General features: G+C 38.6%; 1 protein-coding gene across 9 annotated transcripts in view; it reads right to left on the bottom strand.

Annotated features, from left to right (window-relative positions):
- The window catches only part of MCTP1 (multiple C2 and transmembrane domain containing 1), a 275,473-nt gene that overhangs the window by 136,550 nt on the left and 114,064 nt on the right, over positions 1-24,859 (bottom strand). For 7 of the 9 annotated variants that reach the window (XM_055699706.1, XM_055699708.1, XM_055699710.1 and 4 more), the window contains exons 3-6: positions 18,313-18,455; positions 14,987-15,066; positions 14,283-14,388; positions 7,526-7,564 (exon numbers count right to left, since the gene is read on the bottom strand). In XM_055699706.1, coding sequence (XP_055555681.1) covers positions 7,526-7,564; positions 14,283-14,388; positions 14,987-15,066; positions 18,313-18,455 — 368 coding nt within the window. The remainder of the gene's footprint in view (positions 1-7,525; positions 7,565-14,282; positions 14,389-14,986; positions 15,067-18,312; positions 18,456-24,859) is intronic. The other 2 variants (XM_055699707.1, XM_055699709.1) reach the window with 1 other exon arrangement.

Below are 24,859 nucleotides of genomic sequence, written 5' to 3'. Positions count from 1 at the left end.
GCCATAGCTTTTGACACTTCATTTTGTGCAATGAGAACACACATATTTTTAGAATAGCTTCTAAAATAAATTGAAAAAAACATCAGCAGTTAGGAGCTGAAAGCCTTACATTTCGCAATTATTTTTTGTTTAAAATGTTCATAACTCGTATTTTTCCTTTCAAAAGTATATGCAAATTTCTAAAGCTGAATTAAAGCAAAAATAGTTATCTAAATGCATATTAAAAATCAATTTCTTTAGGCAGTAAATACACTCTTTTATCACCATTTGTAATTAATCAGAAGTAGCTTCTCATGACTTTGGGACGACAATGAAATAACCCGTTGCAACCCAGACTAATTCATCTTCATTTCTGGGAAGAATGGTCTTTTGGTTCCAGTTTATCAAAGTCACATTGAAACAGCTGATCACACACTAACAGTGTAAATTAAGAGTATTACTAAATTTTAGTGCATTCTAGTATTCCCAGTTCTAAACTCATCATTGATACTACAGAACAGAAGAGGAGGTATAAAAGAAGAGAAGGTGACATCTTTTCCTCCAGATTTTTCTGGAATACTGTGACTTGACAGGGCACAGCAGATGGCTATTAAATATCTTTTCCCCTACTACGTTTGGCTAAAGATGCCAAACCACTTGTTTCTCTTTGCCCTTGAATTAAAGCACACAAAGGTTTTTGTGATGTTTTCTTATTGTGCCATTAATGTAGCAGGTTTAACACAGCGTCTGATCATGTTTGAACTCAATGTAATGGCAATTCTCCCACAGATGTAAAAAGGCCAAGAGCAGACCCTTATTCAGATGAAAATGATTTTCAGTGAAATGAACACTTTTGGCAGAGCTCTCTCTCAGTACGCTTTGGCTAAAAGGTACCATTTTCATAAAAACAGCTTTTCTTAGGTATAGTTACATAGGAAAACATGAGTTAATCTTATTTCTTTGTATACAAATTGTGAATAGAGGCAGTGAGTACATTATTTAGTTCTCTAGGAGTGTAGGATTTGTTGAAATAAACTGTTTAAATGGAATAGCACCTTACTCATAATCTACCTAAGCTGGTCAAAATTTTTCCCTTTACAGATCAGGAAATGCTGTTCAGAGAAAATCAAACTTCGATGTGGGAGCATGCCAATTTCATTAGAACTTAAAAAAACCCTCGAGGAATATAAACAGCTCGGTCAGCCAGTATTAAGGCTTTTGGTCACCCGTCCTCCCTATGAGTATCTATCAATTTCATATAGGGTCACTAACTCATCAGTACACGGTCTAGTGTACACAGGAGGTACATCAGGGTTCACAACCAGGGAGGACGACCGCTGCCTATGAGGCAAAAATTAGACTGACACCTTTGCATCTTCAGCTTTGAAGACCTAAACTAGTATTGAGACAGAGCTCGACCACTCTCGTAGTCCTGTCTCATAAATTAAGCAGAAAGGGAAGACGTGTTGACGACTGATCAAATCAACTTTAATACCCAAATGTTTTCCACCCTGAAAGTTTAGGACAAGGAGGCTCAGGTGCTGCACTTTCCATTCAATTATTGTGTTAAATATTGGGTATTTTTCTTGAGTAGCACACTGTGTGTGCCCTACAGAACTGACCAGACCCTTTCAGCAGGTATCAGACCATGGTGCTCTCATCTTAGATGGTGTACTTCGTTGTCCTACAGGACTAGGAACACAATGAAGCTTATCAAGGTTCTCAGATGAAAGTGAAACACAATCTGTCACATTCCTCTGGGAATGGCCAGTAAATCTGCATTGTGTCAAGCCCCTCTATGTTACAGCTGAAGTGGGGAGACATGGGAAGTATCTGTAATTGCTAGTGCAGTCCCTGCCCTTACAAAGAGGCTTCCTCCACACTCTACAACCATCCGTAAGTGAACATCCAGCAGTGGCTGATAGCAAGCCAGCCTGACCACCTACCTAGCTTCACCTGACCCTGTAATGGGTTTGGCGGGGACAGGGCTCACTTTCCCCCAGCGGTCCATGGCTCTCCTGGTGCTCTGCACTGGTGGCTGAGCCTGTGTTGGTAACACAGCAATGTTTCGGCTACTGCTGATCAGTGCTTGCACAGCATCAAGGCTTTGTGCTGGCTGGGCTCAACCCACCAGGATCGTCAGTTTCTCCCATCTTCTCACCATTCATTCTGACCTATTTTCTGCTCATAGCAAAGCTTCATTCCAAATGGATGTGAGCACCTGAAACTTTCCTCTGAATTAAGTATATATACACACACACACATTTCAAAGGATCACTTTTTTCAGACTCTAAGATACGTATATAAATTGTGCCCAAATTACTGTGACAAAACATAACCATCTGTGTTGTGGGAAGAGATGAGCTTAATTTGCACCATGGGAGATACTGCTAGACACTAGGGAAAAAAAAACAACCCTTTAATGGAAATGACAGTTAAGCACTGGAACCGGCTCTCTGGGGAAGTTGTAGAATATCCATCACTGCAGATTTTTAAGGACAGATTAAACAAACACCTGCCAAATACAGTTTAGCTGTCATTGTTCCCACTTTAGGGTAGGAAGACAAGTTTCCAGGCTGTTAATCCTATCTTCTTCACACCCACCCTGCACACAGGTAGAATTTTAAACATCCCAGACACCTGCAGTTCTGGCAAGTGATGTTTGGTCTGTCCACTGATACTACCTGCCCTGCCACTGGCCTCGTCCTTCCACAGACATTTCTGTTATCTTCCCAGTTCCTTGTTTTGTAATTTTTTTGCCTCCATTTCTCTCACTCAGCGCAGCAAGGATAAAACTTCCAAAGCAAGCTTGTGTGCTTTACCCTGTAAGTGAACAGCACCACCTGAAGCCGCTGTCCCTTACCGTTTTCTGAATTAACCTCCTGCAACCATACAGCAAATTGTACAGCGGCAGAGGGGAACACATGATTTTTCCTAAAATATTTACCGGTATCTTCAGATTCAGCCTGCTCTATATAAAATGAAATGCTCTTTGTCAAAGAGCATCCAAAGAAAGACTTCTGCTTAAGTTAATGCAATCAATTAATTATCAAAGGCAGGTAGAATTGTTTGACAGCTCTAAAAGCATGTTGGCTCTTCGCCTTCCCCATTTCCACTTATAATCAAGGGAAAGTTTTGATTGTGGCTGGAAAATACATTTGTCAGTGCTGAATTATAAATGCAGCTTCATCGACACCAAGTTTAGTATTTATGCTTTTGATTTTAATACCACTTCACATTAAAAAGTGCAAAAAGCAGTAACATTTTGTCTTTTTAAAACACTGGCAGTAAAGGCACGGCAAAAGTAATGAAATTTCACCATTAGAAGCTAAGAGAGGAATGAAGAGCAAGTACTTAGTTAAAGAGAACATAATTTTTAAACGAGAAAAAAAGAGTGCATTTAAACAGTCTCTTCTTTCTTCTTTTATCAGCTTTAGGCCTAGTAATGGTAAAGAAAAAATTAAGCTTTTTTTTTACTACTGTTTTTGACAGCATTTCACTGTAGACTACCAAAATGACGAGGAGACTAATTTCTAACTCAATTTTATGTTGTCAACATTTTAATAGGCTCCCTTCCCATATCCTTTCCTCAGCTATTGATAAAGTCTCTGTGCTGCAGAGAATTAGTAAATAAGAAGTCAGAATCGATTTTTTTTCTTGTTTTCTTAACCAGAATAAAAAGGAGAAAACAACTCTTCTCAATTAGTCTGCACTGGCTCCTGCTGGTAATAGCAGTATTTTATTTCTCATCACAGTGATAGCTTGCACCTCAAGGATTCTGTAATGGAAATCACTTCAGCAATTAGCACCATTCATCTCACTGTCAGAGGTGGTGTTGACTATTAGTAATAAATTACCTTGCTTGCAAGCTTGGGCTTTTCTGTGCTCCTTTTACACCCAGACTGCAACATCTGCTTTAACAAATTAGATCTGGTACCCAGACAGTTTAGAAAGCAGGAGGGAGGCAGGATGTTTCTCTCCCTCACCCCAAAGAACGAGAGCCATCAGGGAAGCCTGCACCTTCAGCAGAGGAATTAAGGCAAGAAGGAAAACCCACCCTAAGGGAACACTGTGGTGGACATGGAGAATCACGGACGCAGAAGAGGTCAGATCCATGCAGAGAGAGGAAAGCCATTTTGCAGAGGTCAAAGTTCTTCCAATAGCTTTTCAAAAAGAAAAATGAAGCTAAATAATCCTCTGCTTGGTTTAAACGAATGGCTTACTATGCAGATCCTACAAGCACTGTCTCTTTGCTGTGGCACTTGTCTGCTAGCTCACACAATACCTAGCAAACTGAACCCCACCCCCCAGGAACTGAGGCATGAGCACATCGAGGTTATGGAGCAAACACCCAGCTCACAAAAAAGTGCATGAAACATTGAATAATCCACTTCCACCTTTACTTGATGTGTAAGGGATCTTCGTACAGATGCTGCAGTAGAAATGGAGCTGCTTCCCCTCCCGGAACAGGTGGCAAACAGCTCACCTGCAAAGTTGTAATTGCAGGCCACCAATTTGCTGTAATGCAACACCAAGCTCATGGTGGATGAAATAGAACAATCCATTCAAAACGGGATGCAAATTCTAACTTTCAGCAGAAGTTTGGGGGGGTTGTTTTTATTTTTAATAAACAAACAGCTTTCTTTGTGTTTGGTTTTTTTGGGTTGTGTTTGGGGTTTTTTTTTGTTTTGTTTTTTTTTTTTTTTAAATAGCCCACAGGGAATCTCCTGTCATGGAAGACAGAAATTTTGAGTTTCCTTGCCACAGAGCAAGGACATAGACACTCTAACTTCAAAATCATTTGAATTTAATTTTTGCTAGATTCAGTGAAAGATGAGTATTCCCTCTGACCTAGACAGTACTGTGAGTAAGCTAGCTCCCATTAATTTTGATGAAGAGTATGTCTGGTATAAAGCAAATGTGACAGGGAAAAGTAAACAAACAAACAAAAAACACACCAAACCACCAAAAACCACAAGCAACATAAGAAAAAAACCCCTAACCACAAAAGCAAAAGTGGTGTTGCACTTTTGTAACACCGCTTTTGCAACACTACTAACAAATATTTACAAACACAAGTTTACATACAAAGTAAGTGAAACGCACAGTGGCATTGACCTGCGTATCTCATGAGACCTTAACTTTGTCTTTAGGGTGCCATAGTGGGAGCAGTATTTGAAGTGGAGACTTGGAATTTGGCCAAAATAATTATCTGCAAGTGAATATCCAATGCTGTCAATGCGAAGGTTCGTTACTATTCTTTTCACAGCTACTACACGTGCCCAAGGAGCTACGTGCCAGGAAGGCAGCTCATGAATAGAAGCAGTGCCGTCAGGGTCTGCACTGCTACATCCTAGCTTCAAGCTACATATGTTACAGAAAAGGTACGCTTCCAGTACATAAATTGTAGAGAGTAAAATATACTGCCATAATCTGTAACATCAAATTCGTTTACTAGAAGTGCCATTTTAAAGACTCCACAGAGCTAAAAATGCAAGTTTAGGAAACGTTGTATCTCTGAAACACGTCAATGTTATGTTTCTTCTCAGCTCTCAGGAGTGTAAGACAAACACTTCATGAAGAAGGATCTCCAATAGGGCACTGTATTATCTAATAGCATTAAGCACCTATTTCTAGACTTTTTTTTTAAAATCTGCAAATTATGTCATATTTAATATTGATCATCCTGCGCACCAGAGAACAGCATTTTTTTTTTTGAAGGATTTTTTTGCAAATAAAAAATATTTTAATTTGTTTTCCTGACAGCAGAGCAAACATTTGGAACTCTGGAATACCCCCCCCCAAGGCAAATGAGCTCCTGTGGTTTAACTGAGACATTTCTGTACATAAACCACACAGAGCACATGCAAGATGTTGTACATGCATTACATCTCTTGGTAGAAGTATTACTTCAGCTGAGATGAACGTAGAAAAATGCAATATTTAAGTTCATACATTCGACATTTGCCAAATCTTTTTATAAGCCCCTTTGCAGAAAATGACAGCTACTGAATGAAATGTTATCAAATGTAATGAAGGAGAGCTCGGATAAATAATTCACTTAAACACCTCTGAAAAATTCCCAACTACCACATTGTGCCATTCACTCAGGATTATTGAAGCTCACGATTCCATCAGTTTGAAGTATGGGAAAGTTCTTAATAAACTAGATTTACAAACAATCATCCAACACATCTGGCACATCAGGAGTTAAAGCATCACTTTCATGATGCAAAACAGCTCTGCCCTTCACCGCCCTCACAGCTTTTCATAAACTCTTCAGAAGTTTGAGCATCTTAAGATATTTCAGGAAAAGTTACATGAACCACATGAGAGTCAAAATACTATGCATCATCACCAAGTATCTTTGCTTCACAGATTTCAAAAAGAAAACAGAGATCAAGCACAGTCCTGCATCACAGAAGTAGACTGTGTGAAAATCCCATCCATAACCCCAGAACTGTGAACCATGCTCTTTTTTTTTTTCCTAAAGGTTACAAATAGTGTGCAAATATTTGTCAGTGAGCACTACATACAACACTGTTTATTAATAACCTTCTATTAAAATCGTTGCATCAATGTACTAGAAAAGTAGAACACTTTACAAAATAAGTGAAAACACCCCACATAGCTATTTCATTTTTCTCATGTTAACACCTATACATGAGATCAAAAAACCCACATCTACCACACCAACCAAAGACTGTCAGAAATCTTAATTCTATTTTTAATTATACAGATGTAATAAGAAGGCTTAAAACTTGAAAGTAGCAGGGCAGCATTAGGTAAGAGTGGCCAGAAAACTACTGAGAAACTACACGTATCTTTTTTGAGAAACGTACAGTAAAAAGGCAAAAAGGGATTGTATTTCACTACAGACAAACTGCCAGTCTTTCCCTAGTGGAAAAGAGCATACTCGGCTCCTTTTTCATCACTCCCGTGACTCCTTACAGGAGAAAAGCCACACGCTGAATTTGCCTGAAGAGGCACCTGAAGAGCTGTATGAAGCGGAGAGCAAGGATGGCTTCTCAGGCACTCGAAAGCCTGGCTATCATCGTCATCTGTGCACGTCCAGCAGTCAGGGAAGTTTGTCTTTGAGAAGCACCAGTGTGAAGACTCTCACACAAAAAACCTCTAATCAGTATGAGGAGTAAGTAATAGGAAAATGAAAGTTACCCATTGGCATGAATTCTGTTAACATTAACACGTAAGCTTTGAAGAAATTTTGTATATGTGAGAAATAAAAGGGTTTAGAAAAAGAACCAGGAAACGTTTGCAACTTATATGAAGATACTAGATGATTTCAAGATAGGCTAAAATGCTGTAACAAAGTTGAGAGGTTTAATGATTACATTAAAAGCTCAACAGTTTCATGATTTTGATTTGATGAAACACAACACAATGTCATGAAAACACAATTTGAAGGAGAATAAATCCTGTGTCACCAGCTGGCAGTCCTAGATGGCTGGTTTGGTAAAATATCATTGTTCTTCTTAAAAAAAAAACAACAATAAAGCAAGCCAGAAGACCACATGCTAAAAGTTACCTTACTTGATCTTTTCCAACTCTTCCTCATTAGCATTGTCTGAAAATAAAATAGAGCATTTTAATTACCTTTTTCTCTGCAACACAGAAAAGGAGGCCAACTGTCTCCAATGGGACAATCCACATTTAACCACCACTACAACTGAAGCAGCAACACGTACACTCCAGCGACAACTACACAAGACTAAAATAAATCCAGACATCTAGCAGCACTGTGCGCACCCAGGCACACTTTTCTAGGTGGTGTAAATGTCTCATTTCCCAAGATAATGCATTATGTGAAATTGAAAAAAAAAAAAAAAAGAAGAAAAAGAAAGAAAGAAAGAAAAAATTAGATAAGCAAATGAAAAAAATGAATGTGCTCTTTCTGACAGTGACTTCAATTTTGACTGATACTTGAATGGCAGTTTTTTTAATATTAATGTACTCAAATTTTTTGGAGCACTGCTGTTTAGCTCACAGATGTAGCCACGTAAGAGAAATCCTGTATAAGGCTCCTTGGACAACATCCATTTATTACAAACTCCTTCAGGTTATCACTGCTAATTGATTTCACAGCAGTAAAAATAGCTCTTTGGTTTGGTAATTACCAAATATTTTTTTGGTAATACCAAAAAACCCAAACCAGAACAAAAAAAAACGCACCTTGACTCTTTCCAAAACCCAAACTGCAGTAGCCCTATCCTGTTACCTAAATAACCTGTAAAACCTTGGCACTGCTAGAGACAGTGCTCTGACATGGCAAAGTGTCCAGAGACACAGATTCTTATTCACTAAATAAAAGACACATATGGTCAAGACAGATGTAGACAATTTATCTGTGAACACAACTGTTGCTTAAAGCAGTTCTGTGGAAACAGATAAACTAATTTATAAGATTTAGTAACATTTAGCAGCCTGTTGCTGAGACTGAGCAAGAATACACCAAAGGCCATTAATTTATACTGAGACTTTTTAATGAAAAACTAACATGATTTTTATTCTTTATTAACTACTGCAAAAACACCTTCTTCTGCAGTTAATGGAAATAAATTTTGAAATGCAAACGTTTGCCTTACTAGAAAATAAAAGAATTACACAGGGAAAAAATTAAAATGGGAGAAAATGCTTAGGTTTTATATTTTTGAAATATCCAGAAATTCTTAAAATAGACACTTTTTTTTAGAGAAGAAGAACAAGCAGCTGCTGAGGAAAATTTTGAAGTTGCTATGGACCATTAAAGCCTAAAGGCTCTGCCGTTAAGTTGATGAGATGATTGTAGCACTGTGACTTTGGAAAACATACATAGACACTAAATGTTTTATAAAGCTGGAGAAAGCCACATAACTCATTTTTCCACGGGAGGCACACAAGAATTAAGCAGCTTGAGGCCCACAGCAGACCCTGGAGAAACCCCTTAAGTTCCTGGGTCCCATCCAGCATAGCACAGCTCCTCCCTTCCTCGCCACTGCTGAACCCTATTAAGCTACAACTCAGAGCACAAACTCAGCTTCACTGGGCTTCGGACCAGGCGGTGAGCAAGGAGGAGAATATGGCCCGACTGCTGAATTAACCACATATCAAATATTATTTGAACTCTGAGAAGTTCAGTTTAAGTACAGAAGCGTATGACCATACTTGTTGAGTGCATCAGCATCATCGCCAGCTGCAGCAGGATAAGCTGAAGCCATCATAACAATCCTTAAAAGCCAATAGAACAAATACATTGCAGATTAGGATGGATGATCTACATGGAACTTTTTCATCTGAAAATATTCCATACACTGACTCCATTTCTGTCATTCTTTTTTTCTACATTATTATTCCTCTGGCAAAGAAAAAAAAATGTTCCATTATTTTCATATGAAGCAAAAAAATATTACATGTTAATTTGGGATAAACTATTTCAGGAAAAAACAACGCCATGAATTTTATTCTCATTACAACATCCAAGTAGCACTCATGGGTTTATTTTAATTTTCTACACTACTCAGGCCGTGGGCAGTGGTGGAACAGTAGTCCCCAGCCCCCTCTGGCCCCAAGGCAACAGCTCTCATCAAGCCACCAACTTTTCCATTTCCCACAGCCGAGAGCTGCCCCTAAGGCCAAAGCTGGGAAGCACTGCCGCAGAGGGGAGAGGGGAGACATGCAGCTCCGATGAACTCACAGGCACTCTGCAAGTTCCCCAGTGACGACATCTGCGCACTGAACTCTGCTGGAGAAAAGAGCCAGAAAAACTCACATGCACTGCAGCACCATCATCGCAACAGCAAACACCGAGTCTGCAGACATCATGGACACATTTTTAACCGGCACGCATGCAGCTGCAAATGACACAAACATGCACAGCACTACATGTATCCAAAGGGAAATATTAATAGAATTGTTAGAATTAAAGAACAGAACAAGCTTCAGTGGAGCAGGTGTGAGAAAAAATAATTAAGTCATTACTAGCTCTGACTTCTTTCAAACTGGTCATCAAAAGGAGGAATTAGCAAAAAGGAAAGTCTATCATAAACACATTCTTTAAAAAAAAGTTTAAAATAATAAGAATTTTTTAGAGCTCACAGGTTTTAACATCTTTATATACATATACTTTTCCCATACTTATTTCACATCACCTTAGTTTCCACTAGTTATTTAACCTATCTCTCCTCTCAAAGCAAAATAGTTAAAGATACTGCATTAACGTGCAGTATTGCTAACAGCACAGAGCAAATGCAAATGAATTATCGGAACTAGTGCTACTGCAACTTAATTGTGTCAGGCTGGGAATAGATTACACTTTTCACGGATACTAAAGGCATTTTTATTTTTACAGTTGTGCAAGAATAATTCATTCATCAGTTCTGACTCACAGTTTAAGATTGTTCAAAAATCACAACAAATCAGATTGCCTTCATCTGTCAAAATGATAGGACTTCTATTCACGTACACAGTTTGCATGAGATATTACAAGATCATTACTTTAAAAGTTCCCATTTTTATGCCTTTAGAACAAGCACTAGGTCACAAAAGGCAAAGATACTTCATACAAGATTTGCTAGAAGTTTTGGTTTGTTCACCTGCCCATACTCTTACATTACTATTCCATGATAACTCGAGGCTACTTCTGCATTTTTTTGCAATAAAACACACCAGAAAAACCAAATAATGCGTTATTTATGAAACCAGTATACTGTATCTCTTTTAATTGAAACCACATCCAGTAGTTTTCTACTGAAAAACACAAATTGTAAACTGCTTAAGCACTGTTTTCCACAACCCACCAGGACTCAAAGGTAAATACTCCTCTATCCTAGCCTGCAATGTAATTTTACATACAGTTGCACAAATATATGCATACATTAGTATTCTGAACCGACACCTGAATCCAAAGATGTAAACTGTTCTTGATCCTAGGAAACAGGACCTTCTAGCTATAGATTCTAAAGAGCATCTCATTGGTCAGCATACAGAAAATCTGCATTTCATCAGAATTTCTTCCAGAAAGATAAGGAAGAGAATGCTCCCCTGCAGACCAATCTCCCTCTCATCTCTGCACACCTCAAGGCTTCGCAAAAAGATAGTTCCACCCCAAACAAGATAAACTATTGCTCCGTCAAACTGACTGCTGATTTTCCAAATCGTTTGTAATTACACGTCTCTCACAGGCAGGTGGCAATATGCAACAAGGCACCCGATTTTGTACCATTTCACTTCAAACTTCTAACTGGGTATCCTATCCTCCAGCAGTGTCAGTATTTCTCATGCAGTGTGACAGGTTGCATCTTCCTGTAACACAGAGTACGTTATTTTGATGTGCCATGCCAATAAAACGTGCTGCTACGAGACCTGTTCCTTAGCTACACAATAGCATCGTCAGAAGACGCACTTCCCTTTATCAGCACATCAGTGCGTGACCTCCAAAACACTCTCAGCAGCTCCAGCTCAGGCAGTGAAGAGATCTCCCTGGAAAGTCTAATCTGCATCAAAAAGTCACCGAAATGCAACATCACAAACAGCAAGTCTTGTTCAACAGGGCTGGGTTTGGATTATGGCTATAGAGCTACCCAAAATACAGGATCAGGCACAATGCTGCTGCTACAGCTACGTCTGAAAGCTGGCATGTCTTTTGTTGAAGCTATTCCCTTTTTCATTTCCCCAATGATCTTAATAAACTCTCTTATTTTAAATATATGGAATTCAAGTAACTGAAGTTTTAGTAGTAGTTAATTTCTGAATTCTTCAGCTTGATTTAACCATTTTATACCATTCACATGTGACGACATGTGCAAGCAATTTAGAGTTACCACCTGACCACCTGAACAAATTAAAACTTATTCAGAAGAAAACTGATTTGTAAAATGTAGGCTATATAGAGTTATCAAACCAACAGGATTTAAATACATTTGCAACAACTTAGGGGAAAAATGCACGTCACATGAAGAGGCTGTGCTTCTGTGCAGCAGCTATCACAGCATATTTAAAGGTGCTCACAGATTTTTATCCATATACTTCAACTATGCTATTTGAATTATTACCTATATGGAGATATCCAAGTAGAAGGGAAGCAGTACCCATTCAAACAGCATGCTACACAGATTGGGAAGGTAGGAGTTGCTTTAATTACTACTTTATACGGTGCACATTTCCAGAGTGGATAAGAAGTAGCCTCCATCCTCTAATGTAAGATTTGAAAATTTATTGATCTCAACCATATTAAATTCCATTAAAATTATCCTTATTATTACAAGACCTTTAAAAATAACCAAGGACAACAATTTAATTGGAGCAATATATTTTATAATATCTACTCCTTAGACAGTAAATAAAACCTAATAAATAAATAAATAAGTGTATGGTAACTGAACAAAAGATAATTGTGCCTTGAATTATTAAAGCCCTAACAAATTCATATATAGCAATTCCGTACTGATTTTGTAAGTCATCTTCCCTGCATTGACACGAATTCTTTGATTTTATTGCAGCTTTGTTAGAAGCGCTCTGAAATCCTTATCTTGGGAAAGACTGGTTTCTAATAACTACGGATCTTCAGATTACAAATCAGAAGTTTAATCTGAATCTTGGGCATTTTCAGAATGAAGTTCCATGGAACAGCTGGATGGGAAGAAAAACTGGACCCTTGAGCTGAACTACAGGTCTTAGCTTAATAAGCAGAAAGCTAATGAAATGTGTAACAGCACAAACCCAGCTCCTCCTCTATTACAACCAGCCAGATGGGTATGAAAATGTTGCTAGCCAGCAAGTCTATGGCGCTCCCATTATGTTTGACGTTCAGTTGTGAATTCACCAAGTGAATACCCATATGAAAGCCAATGTTACACTGCAGTGTCTTAATTTCACTTTCTCACTAGTGATTTTCTTGAGCGTTTTTTGTATAACAGTTGAAAACACTGTGCCATTTCAGTGGCACAGTAGCTATCCCTACCTGTATGATAAAAAAAAACCCCACAACTAACGTGCTGTTCACATAATGGTTTCCCACATAAAAATATACCATTCCTGTGCTGCGTGGTTTGGGATTATGGCAGGATAGTGCCAAAGCCACTTGGAAAAACAGGGCTGTAACCAGCTGACTCTGAAATGCTGGTCTTACCCAAATACACACACACACAAAACACAAGCCTGGAATGAAATACATTTTTCAATTTAAGTGATAAACACTTTTGTGGTGCAAATTTGCAGTATAGTATTCCGAGTTGTAAGGACAAACATATTGCTAAAAGGAAGACAAATACACTATACACTGTTCAAATAAACTTCTGCATGTTACTGCCATATTTCATTATTTTTGTTAATTTCTAACAGAATGCCATGAAGAAAATTCATAGATAAGAAACCTAGTTTCAAAACTGTACATCTTTGTCATACCAAATACCAAACACCTACTAGGCTATTTAATAATGGCTAGGAGAAAAGTTGAAGAACATTACAACCTGCCAGTACTCCTCCAGCATGTAACAGGATTATGTGTCACATTGCAGCACACAGAAACATCTATATTCTTACAAAAGCCATATAGTTGACCACATCCATGGAAAATTTCATCAGATTAATACTTTTTTCTTGGCCTCCCTGAAGCCAAAGGAATCCGTATTATTTGACAGCCTCTGAGTGAGATGTCATTTCTTGTATTTCTGTCACAGTTGTACTATTGCTCGTCAAACATCAACTGACAAAAAGCTGTAACATACATCCAACTAGAGAATTTCACAACTAACAAGACCCATAAAATGGAAAGCATTTTCACTTACAACTAAACAGCTCAGAAAACTAAGATTAATGAAGGAATTACAATGAACCTAGGAACCCACACAATTTTGTAATTGAGGTCTAGTCATGAAATTGGAACACATCAAAGAATACATCACCATTAGATGTCAAAAAGCAGAAATACTACCTTTATTCCAGATTGTTTATTTTCAGTGTGGAGTAGGATTAAAATGTTCTCACCTAGAGATGGCAGCACTAGGTCCAAAATTCTTCACTAGTGGTTTTCTGGTATTTTTACTTATTAATGAGCAACATTCACCTGCGACTAACTTTATCTGAAACTGCTGAACATTTATGTTCCATCTGGATCCCTCAGTACTGTCTCGGGGAGGATCCAGTTCAGATGAAGTATGCTGTACTATACCAGAAACACTGTTCGTCATTATTTTAAGAACTGGAAAAATCAAATTAATCTCAGAATATGTGGTTTACTCTTATGCATTATGTCATACAATCATAAAACAATCACAAGAGTGATGACATATTAAAATATTTAAAATTACCACTTCTCGCTGTTCTCTAGGAGCCAACAGAACTGATAACAATATACTTCCCAGATCATGGTGAGGGTAACGAGGATCCTTCAGACTCAAGGTAACATCTGTTTGCCTAGGAGACAAAACCACATTTTTGTAAATGTACTAACTAAACAAATAAATAAAATTAAAAAAATGCATTTATTTTGATTTCAGGCTCTCAGATATTAAAATTTTCGAATCATGAGAATTAAAGGCATCTGCATTTATAGGTAACTGCTTACAAATGATGTCACAAATATATCCTCTTTCTACTTTTAAGTACTGCAGTCTAAACACTCATAAATAAATAGTAAATACTGCTACTAGTGTTAGGCAATTATACATACTGAAGTGATTAAAACTGAACTGTAATATTAATGGATTTAAAAAACGGAAAAAAGTTGAACAGTAGGTGGCAATGCTGTGAATTAAGATAATACAAAAACAATATTAAAGCGGTTATAAAACCAGTGTCTCTCCATAGACACCGTAAAAAAATGTTCAGTTAATGTATTATTAACATTCCTATTACAGTAATTCCCTAAACATAAGTGGGTCTGCTCAGCTAGTTATATGTGGTGTAGGTTTACATAATTATTTTCCAGCATAATATTCTATTTGCAATTCCACAGACATGATATTAGCAGATAACCATAAAGAATTACTCTGTAGCCTTGTTTGTGCCATACCTGTTTAATTCCAATGAAGTGAGATCCAAAAATGCAGAACCAATAAAGTCATCTTGAAATCCAAAGTCATAGTCAAAGACCTAAGACGCAAGGAGATAAAAGCACTTTTCACTGTTAGAAATCTTTCCTCGTTATTTTCTGGTGTTATGACTGGTGCTTGAAACTCCTGTTCCAGAGTTACAGCTCCACGTTCCTCACCTGTTAAACCAGGACTATCTAAAATTAACCTGAAACTTTCTGGCCACAAAATCAAGTTTGAACTTGCTTATGTAAAAGTCAGAAAGTGTCATGTATAGACACAAGGGTATGCTACTACCAGGCTGCATATGAACAACATCCGTTTTCTAAGAACAACAGAAGTGTTTTTATAAACATAGGCACTAAAAGAAGGAAGATCAAAAGAATAGGTAAAGTTAATGAGAATCACTGATTTGCTACACATTGATACCTTCATCAGTTTTGCAAAATACAGGCAAGAAAGTGGGATATGGTTGTGGAAATTGGGTTACTACAGCATTGGCATCAGTATTAGGAATAATAAAATTGTACATTTTGAAGGCTGTGTAAGTTTCTAGGGTTAAGAAATATTACAATCTAAGATGAAAACTTAAAGGATATGTGTAAGGAAATAGTGACATTCATTACTCTACTACGAGGAGCCTGACCTGGCTACCTAAAAGAGACATCATCTGGACAAATTCACTGGCATCCAAACTGGAACCTGTGGCTAGTATGAGAAATGGTATTGCTGATTTGAGATAGATTATGCCTTCTCAAATCAGAAGAAAAAATAACAAATAAACTGGGGATGGCTTTTGCAGGGAAATCAACAAAAAAGGTGGACTGCAATAAAAAAAAAAAAAAGTTGTGACACAAAATTACAAAAAAAAGGGGGGGGGGGCAGGAAAAGTCAATCAGTGAAATGAAATTTCTAGGTAAGTTAAGTTTTCTTGGCAAACACTGTCGTGAGAATTTCTGGGGGCCAAACTATACCTTCAGGTCTTCCTTAAGAGTGACACTTGTGAACAGCTAGTAATGAGAACATTTAACTGCGACATGACAGGTTCAAGGTCTTAAATTTTTATGTAAATACTTCAGCGGTCATGTAACAGAAGCTCTTTTCCAGGAGGCAGTTAAAGCTCTTCATCTTCTACAAACAGTCTAACATGGTTGGGGTTAGCGGAGCAGTGACAGCAATGCGCAGCCCCAGGGCTGCAGACCCACAGGGCTGAAGGAGGCATCCGAACACGAGTCTCTCGTATGCACTGATCTACCTGAGCATGTACCCTCGTTATTTTCTCCAGCTAATATTCATTGAAATGGGGAAAGAAAACGAACGATGCAATCTCAGTTTATGTTGCCAAGTAGAATTGCTTTCTGCCCTGACAAATTATCGAGACAAAAACACCAAATAAACATTTGCAGCTGACAGTACAATTTAATCATTTCTTAAAATACCTGAACAAGCTATAAAAACCGAAATACACGGTGTGTTCAGAGCACAAATATAGATAGACATTATAGAAAACTAAAAAGTAAATACACACCCCTCTTCCCCTGTGACCCTGTTGGGGGGCTGGTGTCTGGTCCTGCCAGTGAGAGGGCCGGGGGGCACAGGGAGCTGGGAGGGGACACAGCCAGGACAGCTGACGCCAACCGGCCAGAGGGACAGTCCATACCATGGGGCATCCTGCTCAGTACAGAAATGGGGGGGTTGGCCGGGGCCAGCCGATTGCTGCTGGGAGGCTGGCGGGGCATCACTCTGCGGGGGGCCAGCAGCTGGATGTGCATCACCTGGGTTTTCTGCCTTCCCTTCGGATTTCATTCCTCTCGTCTTCTCTCTCCTTTACATTGTGATTGTTGTCGTTATTACTATCATTATGGGTTTCATTTTATTTCAATTATTAAATTGTTCTTATCTCAACCCTCAGGTTTCACACTCCTTCCCAGTTCTCCTCCCCAACGCTCTGTGGATGTGAGCAGTGACCTCGGCGGTGAGCGAGTGGCTGCCTGGTACTTGGTTACCAGCTGGGGTTAAACCACAATAAGCATAAATAAACCGAAACAGGTAGCTATGTTCTAAGTGTCTTCTTTGAATCTACTTCTTTCTTTCACAGTGTTGGGAAAGCCTTCACTCCTTATGAGTCATTAAATTTAATAAGGGCAGAAAAATCTCAATTGAGAACTAGAATTAACTTTACACTTTTCTAATAATGATGTATTTAATCTGAGCAGAACACATGCAACTTAGTACAGATCGACACTCAAAGGCTGTTTAAGCAGCATTCATCTACTAAAAAAATCTACAATTTGATGTTTCGGTTAAAATTGTCATGTATTTCAGATTAAGACTGATACTGATTTGTAGCATTGTATCCTTTCAGAGCAGTTAAAAGGATTATGTAGTGAAGACAGAAGTTTCCTTACTTTCTCAAAGTATTTTTGACCTACATATGTTCTCATTAGAACCTTAAGACTACAGTTTCTCTGACATCACTTTTAAAAATTTTGATCTATTTTGTTTTACACAATTAATCACTTTTGGATACAGAACACCGTAAACTACTGGGATCAGAAAAGGGCCTTTCCATGCCACACCTATAAAACAATGGTCACAGGTTGTCTAGTTTCCAGTCCGATATGGATAGCTAAGAAGCACTAGTGCCACTGCTGCTAATTACTGTGGGCATTGTTTGCCTCTCTTTCGTTTAAGCTCAAGCTATCTGCTATTTTTGAGTAAGTGATGTCTCTGTTATGACAAAACCATCCTCACTTGTGATATAATAAGGACAGTTACAATGTGAAAAAAGAGCATAAAGCATTATGAAACACATAAGCAAACCCAGTGTGTTCAGGTACAAACAGAAGGAAACCCCAAACCCAAGGAACCAGGCACACATCCTGATAAATTCTCAAATTAACCCCAGCAAAGGATTGCTTTTAATGGGACAGATTACGTTTCATGTCAGAATCCTGCAATGTTATTTCCATTAAAAAAAGAGATGTCATCATCATGAAACACAGTTTACTTTCTCCATTCTTCTCCTAAGATCACACACTATAGCATACTACTATACTAAAGTAGTATAAAACAATTATGGCCTGCAATAAACAAAAGTGCCTATATTTACCTTTTTTGGAGGGGCAAGGGAGAACGTTGACACGATCATTCTACAGATGTGATTTCAGTAATTTTCACCTTGAAGTAGTCTTTAGTAAGGCGCTATTGCATAACAATTTTTTTCAGTATACAAACATTACAAATTCCATGTTCTTTCAGTAACTTCTCTATTGTAATTTGACAAACATGTAAGATAGTGTCTCACCTTTATATACAATGGTTCTCTTAGGCTATCTATAAGAATCCAAGCTTTTTCTTCCCACACAGGATTGAGGTTCTTGTGTATTGTTTTACTTCTAAACACTTCCTTTCCTCCAATTTTGAACTTGACATATGGGTCACTGGTTCCTGTTAAAGACAAATATATACTCTTAATTATGTTCTAATACATTAAGGGAATGGAGACTACATTACCTTAAACAGAACTAAATTAAATTCCTACTGATAATCAAATGGAAAACAGCAGCTGTGGAAAGAATTGTTTTATTGTTACAATTTATTATTTTCCACAGTCATTACTCACATAATTCACCGTGTTAACATCAAATGGGTGCTTGCATCACTTTGCTGTTTGCAATCCGTACTCAAAGTCATACACGAAATACTGGCTTTGGCAGCATAGTTTTTAGTTAACAGAATTATGTCCTTATTAGGACTAGGATTTTATGTTAACACAATCACAAAAATTAGATTATAAAGTTAAAATTATTTCTGTAAAATATTAACCTAATTATCTTATGCTTTTGAAAAGACACAGGCTCCACTGCACACCACTAGTGTAACTCTTCATTGACTTTACAGCGCACGGGCTTCCCTCTTCCATGCGGACACACTTCCTACAACACTCACCAAGAGCAAATCAACTCCAAAGTCAGTCCACAAAGTTCCTGTGCTTCCCACAGCAGCCACCCACCCGCAGGAGAGCACGGGTCTATGCCCCCTGATACAGCCAACAATGATCAGCTGTGACCAGAAAGGCAACCCTGATGGGAATAATGGAAAGAGGAATGTTAAACGTGGCATGAATGGAGAACAGACGGGACGTGGCTGTGGAAGTGTCAGAAGAAACGAGGTGGTGGGAGGGGGACTCTTGGGGTGGCATGCGCTGGCGGCCACCCAGAAGCACATCTGTGTCCCCTCCTCGAGACGCCCATGTGGGGAAGCAAAAGGATGGCCAGCAAACACCTGATGGCGCACACAGAGGGATGACAAGCCTGAGAGAAATCTCCGCCAGCTACCAGAAGGTACAAAATGGCACATCCAACACCACCACGGACATGCCCACATGACCAGCAGGAGCCCTGGGGACGTTAGGAGGACCCATTAGCTCACGTCCTTCTCATCCCCATCAGGCATGACCCAGACAGTTCATCTGTGCTTGTGAATGTGGGTATGTGGGTGTGAGAGCGCAAAAGCAAATAACCCAAATCAGGTTTGTTTTCAAATAAAACCACTTTCCCCTGCCACAAGGTTTCACACTGAGACTTAGGTTGCCGTTACCACACTACAATGCAACTTCCCACAGCCTGACCTCAACTCTGTGCTCTGCTGACAGCCACACGTGGGAAACAGAGGGAACCCAGCGGAAGGACAGGGGCAGAAGGGGCCAAATGCCTCTTCCACTTGTGTCCAGCAGTCCCACCATGGAGAGCAGTGGCTGAGCATCACGAGGGTGCCCTTGGTGAATGCTGCTGTAGGAGCACCTGCCACGCTCGCTGCTGCCCCGCTGCTGCCCACTCCCCTCTGCCAGCAACAACATTTCAGGAACCGGCCAGCAAATGGATTTGGGAACTGGTCCAGCTTAGAAAGACAGTCATTTTGCAGCTGGATGGACTGCGGGGCACAGCTGCAAGGCACACAAGTTGTGCCTGCAATGGTCCTCATGAAACCACTGCCCCCATGGTGGACTGAAGAAAGACTATTCATCTTTTCCTGTGTATTTTGGTTACAAAAAATACAGTTAAGTCTTTAAACAAAAGAAAAAAGCTGGATAGAGGATTCAAACTAACACTTCCCCTAAAGTGCCAATTGGTAAGGTTTCATTGTTATGCAAGTGAAATAGATTTTAATGAAAAATATTGGATGGGATTAATATTTCTATTTCTCTCTCAGCCATCTCTAAGCCTTAATAGTATTTGAGTCTAATTGATCCAATTAAAATAAACAATAATTCAATATTTGAGTCGAATCGATCCAAGACTATCTTAAGATAAACAGTAATGTAGCACAAATAATAATTACACCTTCATGAGCAACAGTAAAATTATAAGGCAGACTTCTTTTATACTCACTTTTACTGCTTTTCGTGAGACCTGCATATCCTAAAGGTTTGTGTTTACATCCAGTGGGAAATAAGCTTTTTTTAAAATTGCGACATGCTCTTCTAAATATAAAGCCTGGTGTGACCAGCTCTCTTTGCACTATTTGATGCGGCCACAAGATGACAGTACTCTTTACCTAAAAATATATATTACTTTCAAAGAAGCTACAGGGGCAAACTGTGATCTCACAGGCGACATGGTTACGGTCATTCTCTTCAGTAATTACTGGAGCAGAACTGCAGTGGCATAAAACTGTTTAGCACAATTAACATGTTCTTTCGTTATTCAAGTAATGTTCGTGCTTTTTAAGGCAAAGATCAGACACTTGAATTAATTTTGTGAAAAACAAGGAATACTTGGAACATGGACACCAACAGCAATTTCAGGCATCACTCCTCTGCAAGCCATCATTCTCTCATCGATTTTCCTCACTGTTGCCTTGAAGGACAGACATCAGAAATGTCAAAAACGGTTCTGAAATTTGAAATCAATGTAAAATGCTGTTGTGAGATACGTACTCAACGCATAGTTTAGGATCCAGATGTCAAATAATTTAATATTAATTCATTTTCACCTGTAAATGTAATAGTACGGTGGGTCAAATATTAGTTCCATCCACAATACACTGCAAAACTTAAAGTGTTTGTACCTCCATGCTACGAATGCTGAGAACCACTAAGAACTTTGCTTCAACACATCCCTACTTTAAAGCTGAGAACTCACTAGGTCAACTTAGTTAAAAGCTCCATGCCCTTCCAGATCTTTTCCATTCCTTGTAGAGACTTAAGAGTATATGTATAAAGAAAGGCAAGATTTAAAAAAAAAAAAACCTAATCTGCCACCATGCAATCATTCAGTAAAACAAAACTTTTACCTAATGGGAGGGCACATGGAGCAGAACAGAAACCAAAACTTTGCCTCTTTCAGTTCTGCTGAAATGCATCGTCACCTCCAGCACTGCTCTGTCTCACAGGGTCCCAACTTGAAGGTGTATTATATTTCACATGTAATTTTAATACATTAATTATGAATTCATATTAATGTTACACTATTAAAAGCACATCAAGTATATTTTTATCTATTTTTAAAATACATTGCATAATAACATACTGATACCTAATTTTAATCAACATCAACAATCCAATTCATATTATTTCTGCTCTTTTAAAAAAAGAAATAAATTCAGTTTACTTGGGACCTTCCTGTGAACAGTGGTTACAAGGTCACTGCACAAAACCAGAAAAATCGAAGACCCCTCAGACTGAGCCTGTGAGAACCTGACATCCATCATAGATTCTTGTTAAGTCTTAGACTTCTCCTTGGTCTCCTGCTTACCAAACCATTCAAAACAACGTGACATGCTAAAGCCTAACTGCACAAACGTATGCCTTTTCTGTGGCAGTTAGGAGCATCACCAGGAGCCTTCACGCATGAGCTTAAAACCTTCCCCTGACAAACAAATCGCGCCCACCACCCTCTTGCTGAAGCACCACCACTGCCTACGTAAAGGCAATGAGGACTCTTGGCACAGGGTGGCAGCCTCTCTTTTCCTAGGAAACGCTGGCCTAACCGACACCTAAACGTGCTGCCGAAGTCCAGGAGAGAAGCCACCCATCAGTGCCGCTGTGGGGTGACCCTGCGGAGCACGCACTCCTCCAGCCCCCCAGCTCCGGCCACCCCTAGCGCTGGCACCTCTTGCTCTCCGCACAGGCATCTCCTAACATGGATTTTGCTTTGCAAGTTTGGGACATAGATTAGATCTCGCAAACAGGCATAAAAGAAAATTAAAAAAAAAATATTTTGCTGCAGAAATATTCAAGATGTTTGTTCGAAGGCATACTAACCTGCTTTTCAGAACGGCCAGAGCTGGGTAACAGAGTGGAAGTACAGCCAGTTTGGCCAGAATAACCAAGCTGTACAATATAAAGAACATGCGCTCCCCAATAAATTGTGCAGGTTTGCTTAATTGGTTCCTGAGGCTTCATAACAAACGTTTCAACATTACTAGGCCATTTGTCAAACTGACTTTTTTCTTTAGTGAAATCCTATTTAACATAATATGATAAACTGCTAGCTGAACAAAATTCAGCAGTGAACACAGGGGTGGCTGTAACCATGAGACCAAGTAATGAGCTTGAGACTGCTCCCCCATAACTGGGACTAACGAGACAGAAAGATTGATACCCCTCTACAGTATTTTTGCACTTCACCCTATGTGAACAAAGTCAAACTTCAGCATGTCTAAAAAACTTCAGCTGAGAATCTACCTATAACATATATGGTACAGGTACCATATTTCATATACCTAAAATCCTTAAGGCAAATTTTAAAACTTACACTAAAAAGAGGGAATACAGACTATAAAAAACCCAATATAATCTAGATGAGCAACACTGAAAAAGAGCACTTTCAGCTGTTGCTTCAGGTAGAGATGTTTTTACCCTTCAAATAACAAGAAGAAAGAAATTACGTTATAGAAAAATGGTGAGTTAGCAAGTACATTCATCACACAAGCTAACTAACTGATTTCATTAAAACTGTTTAACTATTGCACAGCTTAAACGCATCCATTCTTCCACCACTGCTATTTACTCACAGAAAGCCATATGCAAGCCCATTCCGAAAAACAAGAATGAATGTGTCATAAAAGCTTTTGCATAGTTTAGATGCTCATCACTGTGCAATCCAAATTCTAGTTTACTTTTTTTTAAAAAAAGGTTAAAAAACTAACTTTCCCCTGGGGAACACTTGGTTTTCAGCCTGTTGAGAGTAAGATTTCAGAAAAAAACCCTAGAGCAAATCAGAGAAACTATCTTCCTCTTTTCTCCCTATGGTGTTAGTTATAGGGAAAAAAGCAAACAAATCAATTTTTTAAGGTCTTCCCTGTAGGTAGTTATCATTGCTGCAAAGTGGACCACTTGGACTCATGATCTTATTTTTTTTTACCTACAGAGGTGCTAAAGCTATGCAGTAACATTACACAGGTTGCATCCCATCAAGTTCCTAATGTACATCATTGAGTGTCCTTCTGATTCACCACACACACACAATAAATAACACACTTAGGCCAATTTCAGCCTAGTGGTTTGAAAAAATAGAAGCTTTGAAAGTAATAACTGGAAATCACAGTAATTAAACATGATTTGCTGTTGTACAGAACACAGCAGGAATACCGCAAGAATAAGTGCAATGTAAAAAGCAGCAAACACCTGCTAAATACGGGAGAACAGAATTTTTCATTACTGCAAATAATCAGGCAATGTACACATTTCTAGAAGCAAAAATAAGGTAAAAGCATGTTCTTGAATCACACTTAGAATGGTAACTAAACCTCTGTCATTGCTTTCTGTTATTCTTCCTTTTTATTTTCAGTCTTGGAATTACTTCATTTAATCTACAATTATTTGAAAAGAAAGCAAACCACAAGAGATGCCCAGAGATGCGCAGTAACTTTAATGTCATAATTCCTGAGAAGCTTAATTATTAATACAAACATTTTTTCTGGATTCATTGCATGAAAAGCTCTTTCACTGACATCCAGCTCTTTCCCCTTCTCTCTGACTTCATCCACAGCCATTCTCCTCTTAATAAATCTCACGTCTCCTGTTATTTTCTTTGTTACAACCAAGGTAGAAGAAAAAGCGTGGGGAGAGTAAAAGTGGGGACAGTTCTCAGGTAAGTGGCAGCTGACTATGCCAAGCAAAACATGTACCAGTTCATAGCATTTCACAGACCCTGTATTTCCAAACTGCAATACAAAGTGTCGCATAAAAAGAAACATAGAAGAACACGTCTGCTCTGTCCAACCATTTATTTGGAAAAGTAGGGAATTACTTCCCACAAATTATTTTATATTATCTTGACAAATAGGAATAGTAATTGTCGTGTACAAGAGCTGCCAAGCCAATCTTCTCATTGGTCTTCAGCAACCCCCTAAAGTCAACTAAACACTACAACTGCAACACTAAAAACTACAGCTTTTCCATAAATAATCCTACTTTCTGTCCTTCTAGCCACCTAGCAAAGAATTATCCACCCAATTCAGCTAGAAAGGACACTAATTAGTCTAAATGATACAAAGCACTTCTGAAAAACTAGTATCCTAAGAATGAACATGCCAATTACAAATTCATAGTGAGCACACAGATGCTACAGGATGCAGAGTTCTACTCAAAAGTCAACAGGGAATACAAAATGTTAATTATTCAGTACCCATTAAAAAATACTGGCTATAACAATCACAGCTTTTAATCTTTCTTTTGAAGACTCATTCCTGCCAGCTTTGGTACTATATTTCCATGTAGCCCATGAGAAGTATCTTTACTGGGTTTAGTGAATACTCATTTAAGCAAATACCAACTATGCTTGTGAAGTAGAAAGAACGAAAAAAAATCACCACACTGGCATAGGACAGAACAGCAAAAAGCAAAT

The sequence above is a fragment of the Falco cherrug genome, chromosome Z (genome assembly GCF_023634085.1).
Source record: "Falco cherrug isolate bFalChe1 chromosome Z, bFalChe1.pri, whole genome shotgun sequence".
NCBI lineage: Eukaryota > Metazoa > Chordata > Aves > Falconiformes > Falconidae > Falco > Falco cherrug.
Note: the sequence above shows the minus strand (reverse complement) of the source record. Positions and strands in the feature narration are given on the sequence as shown.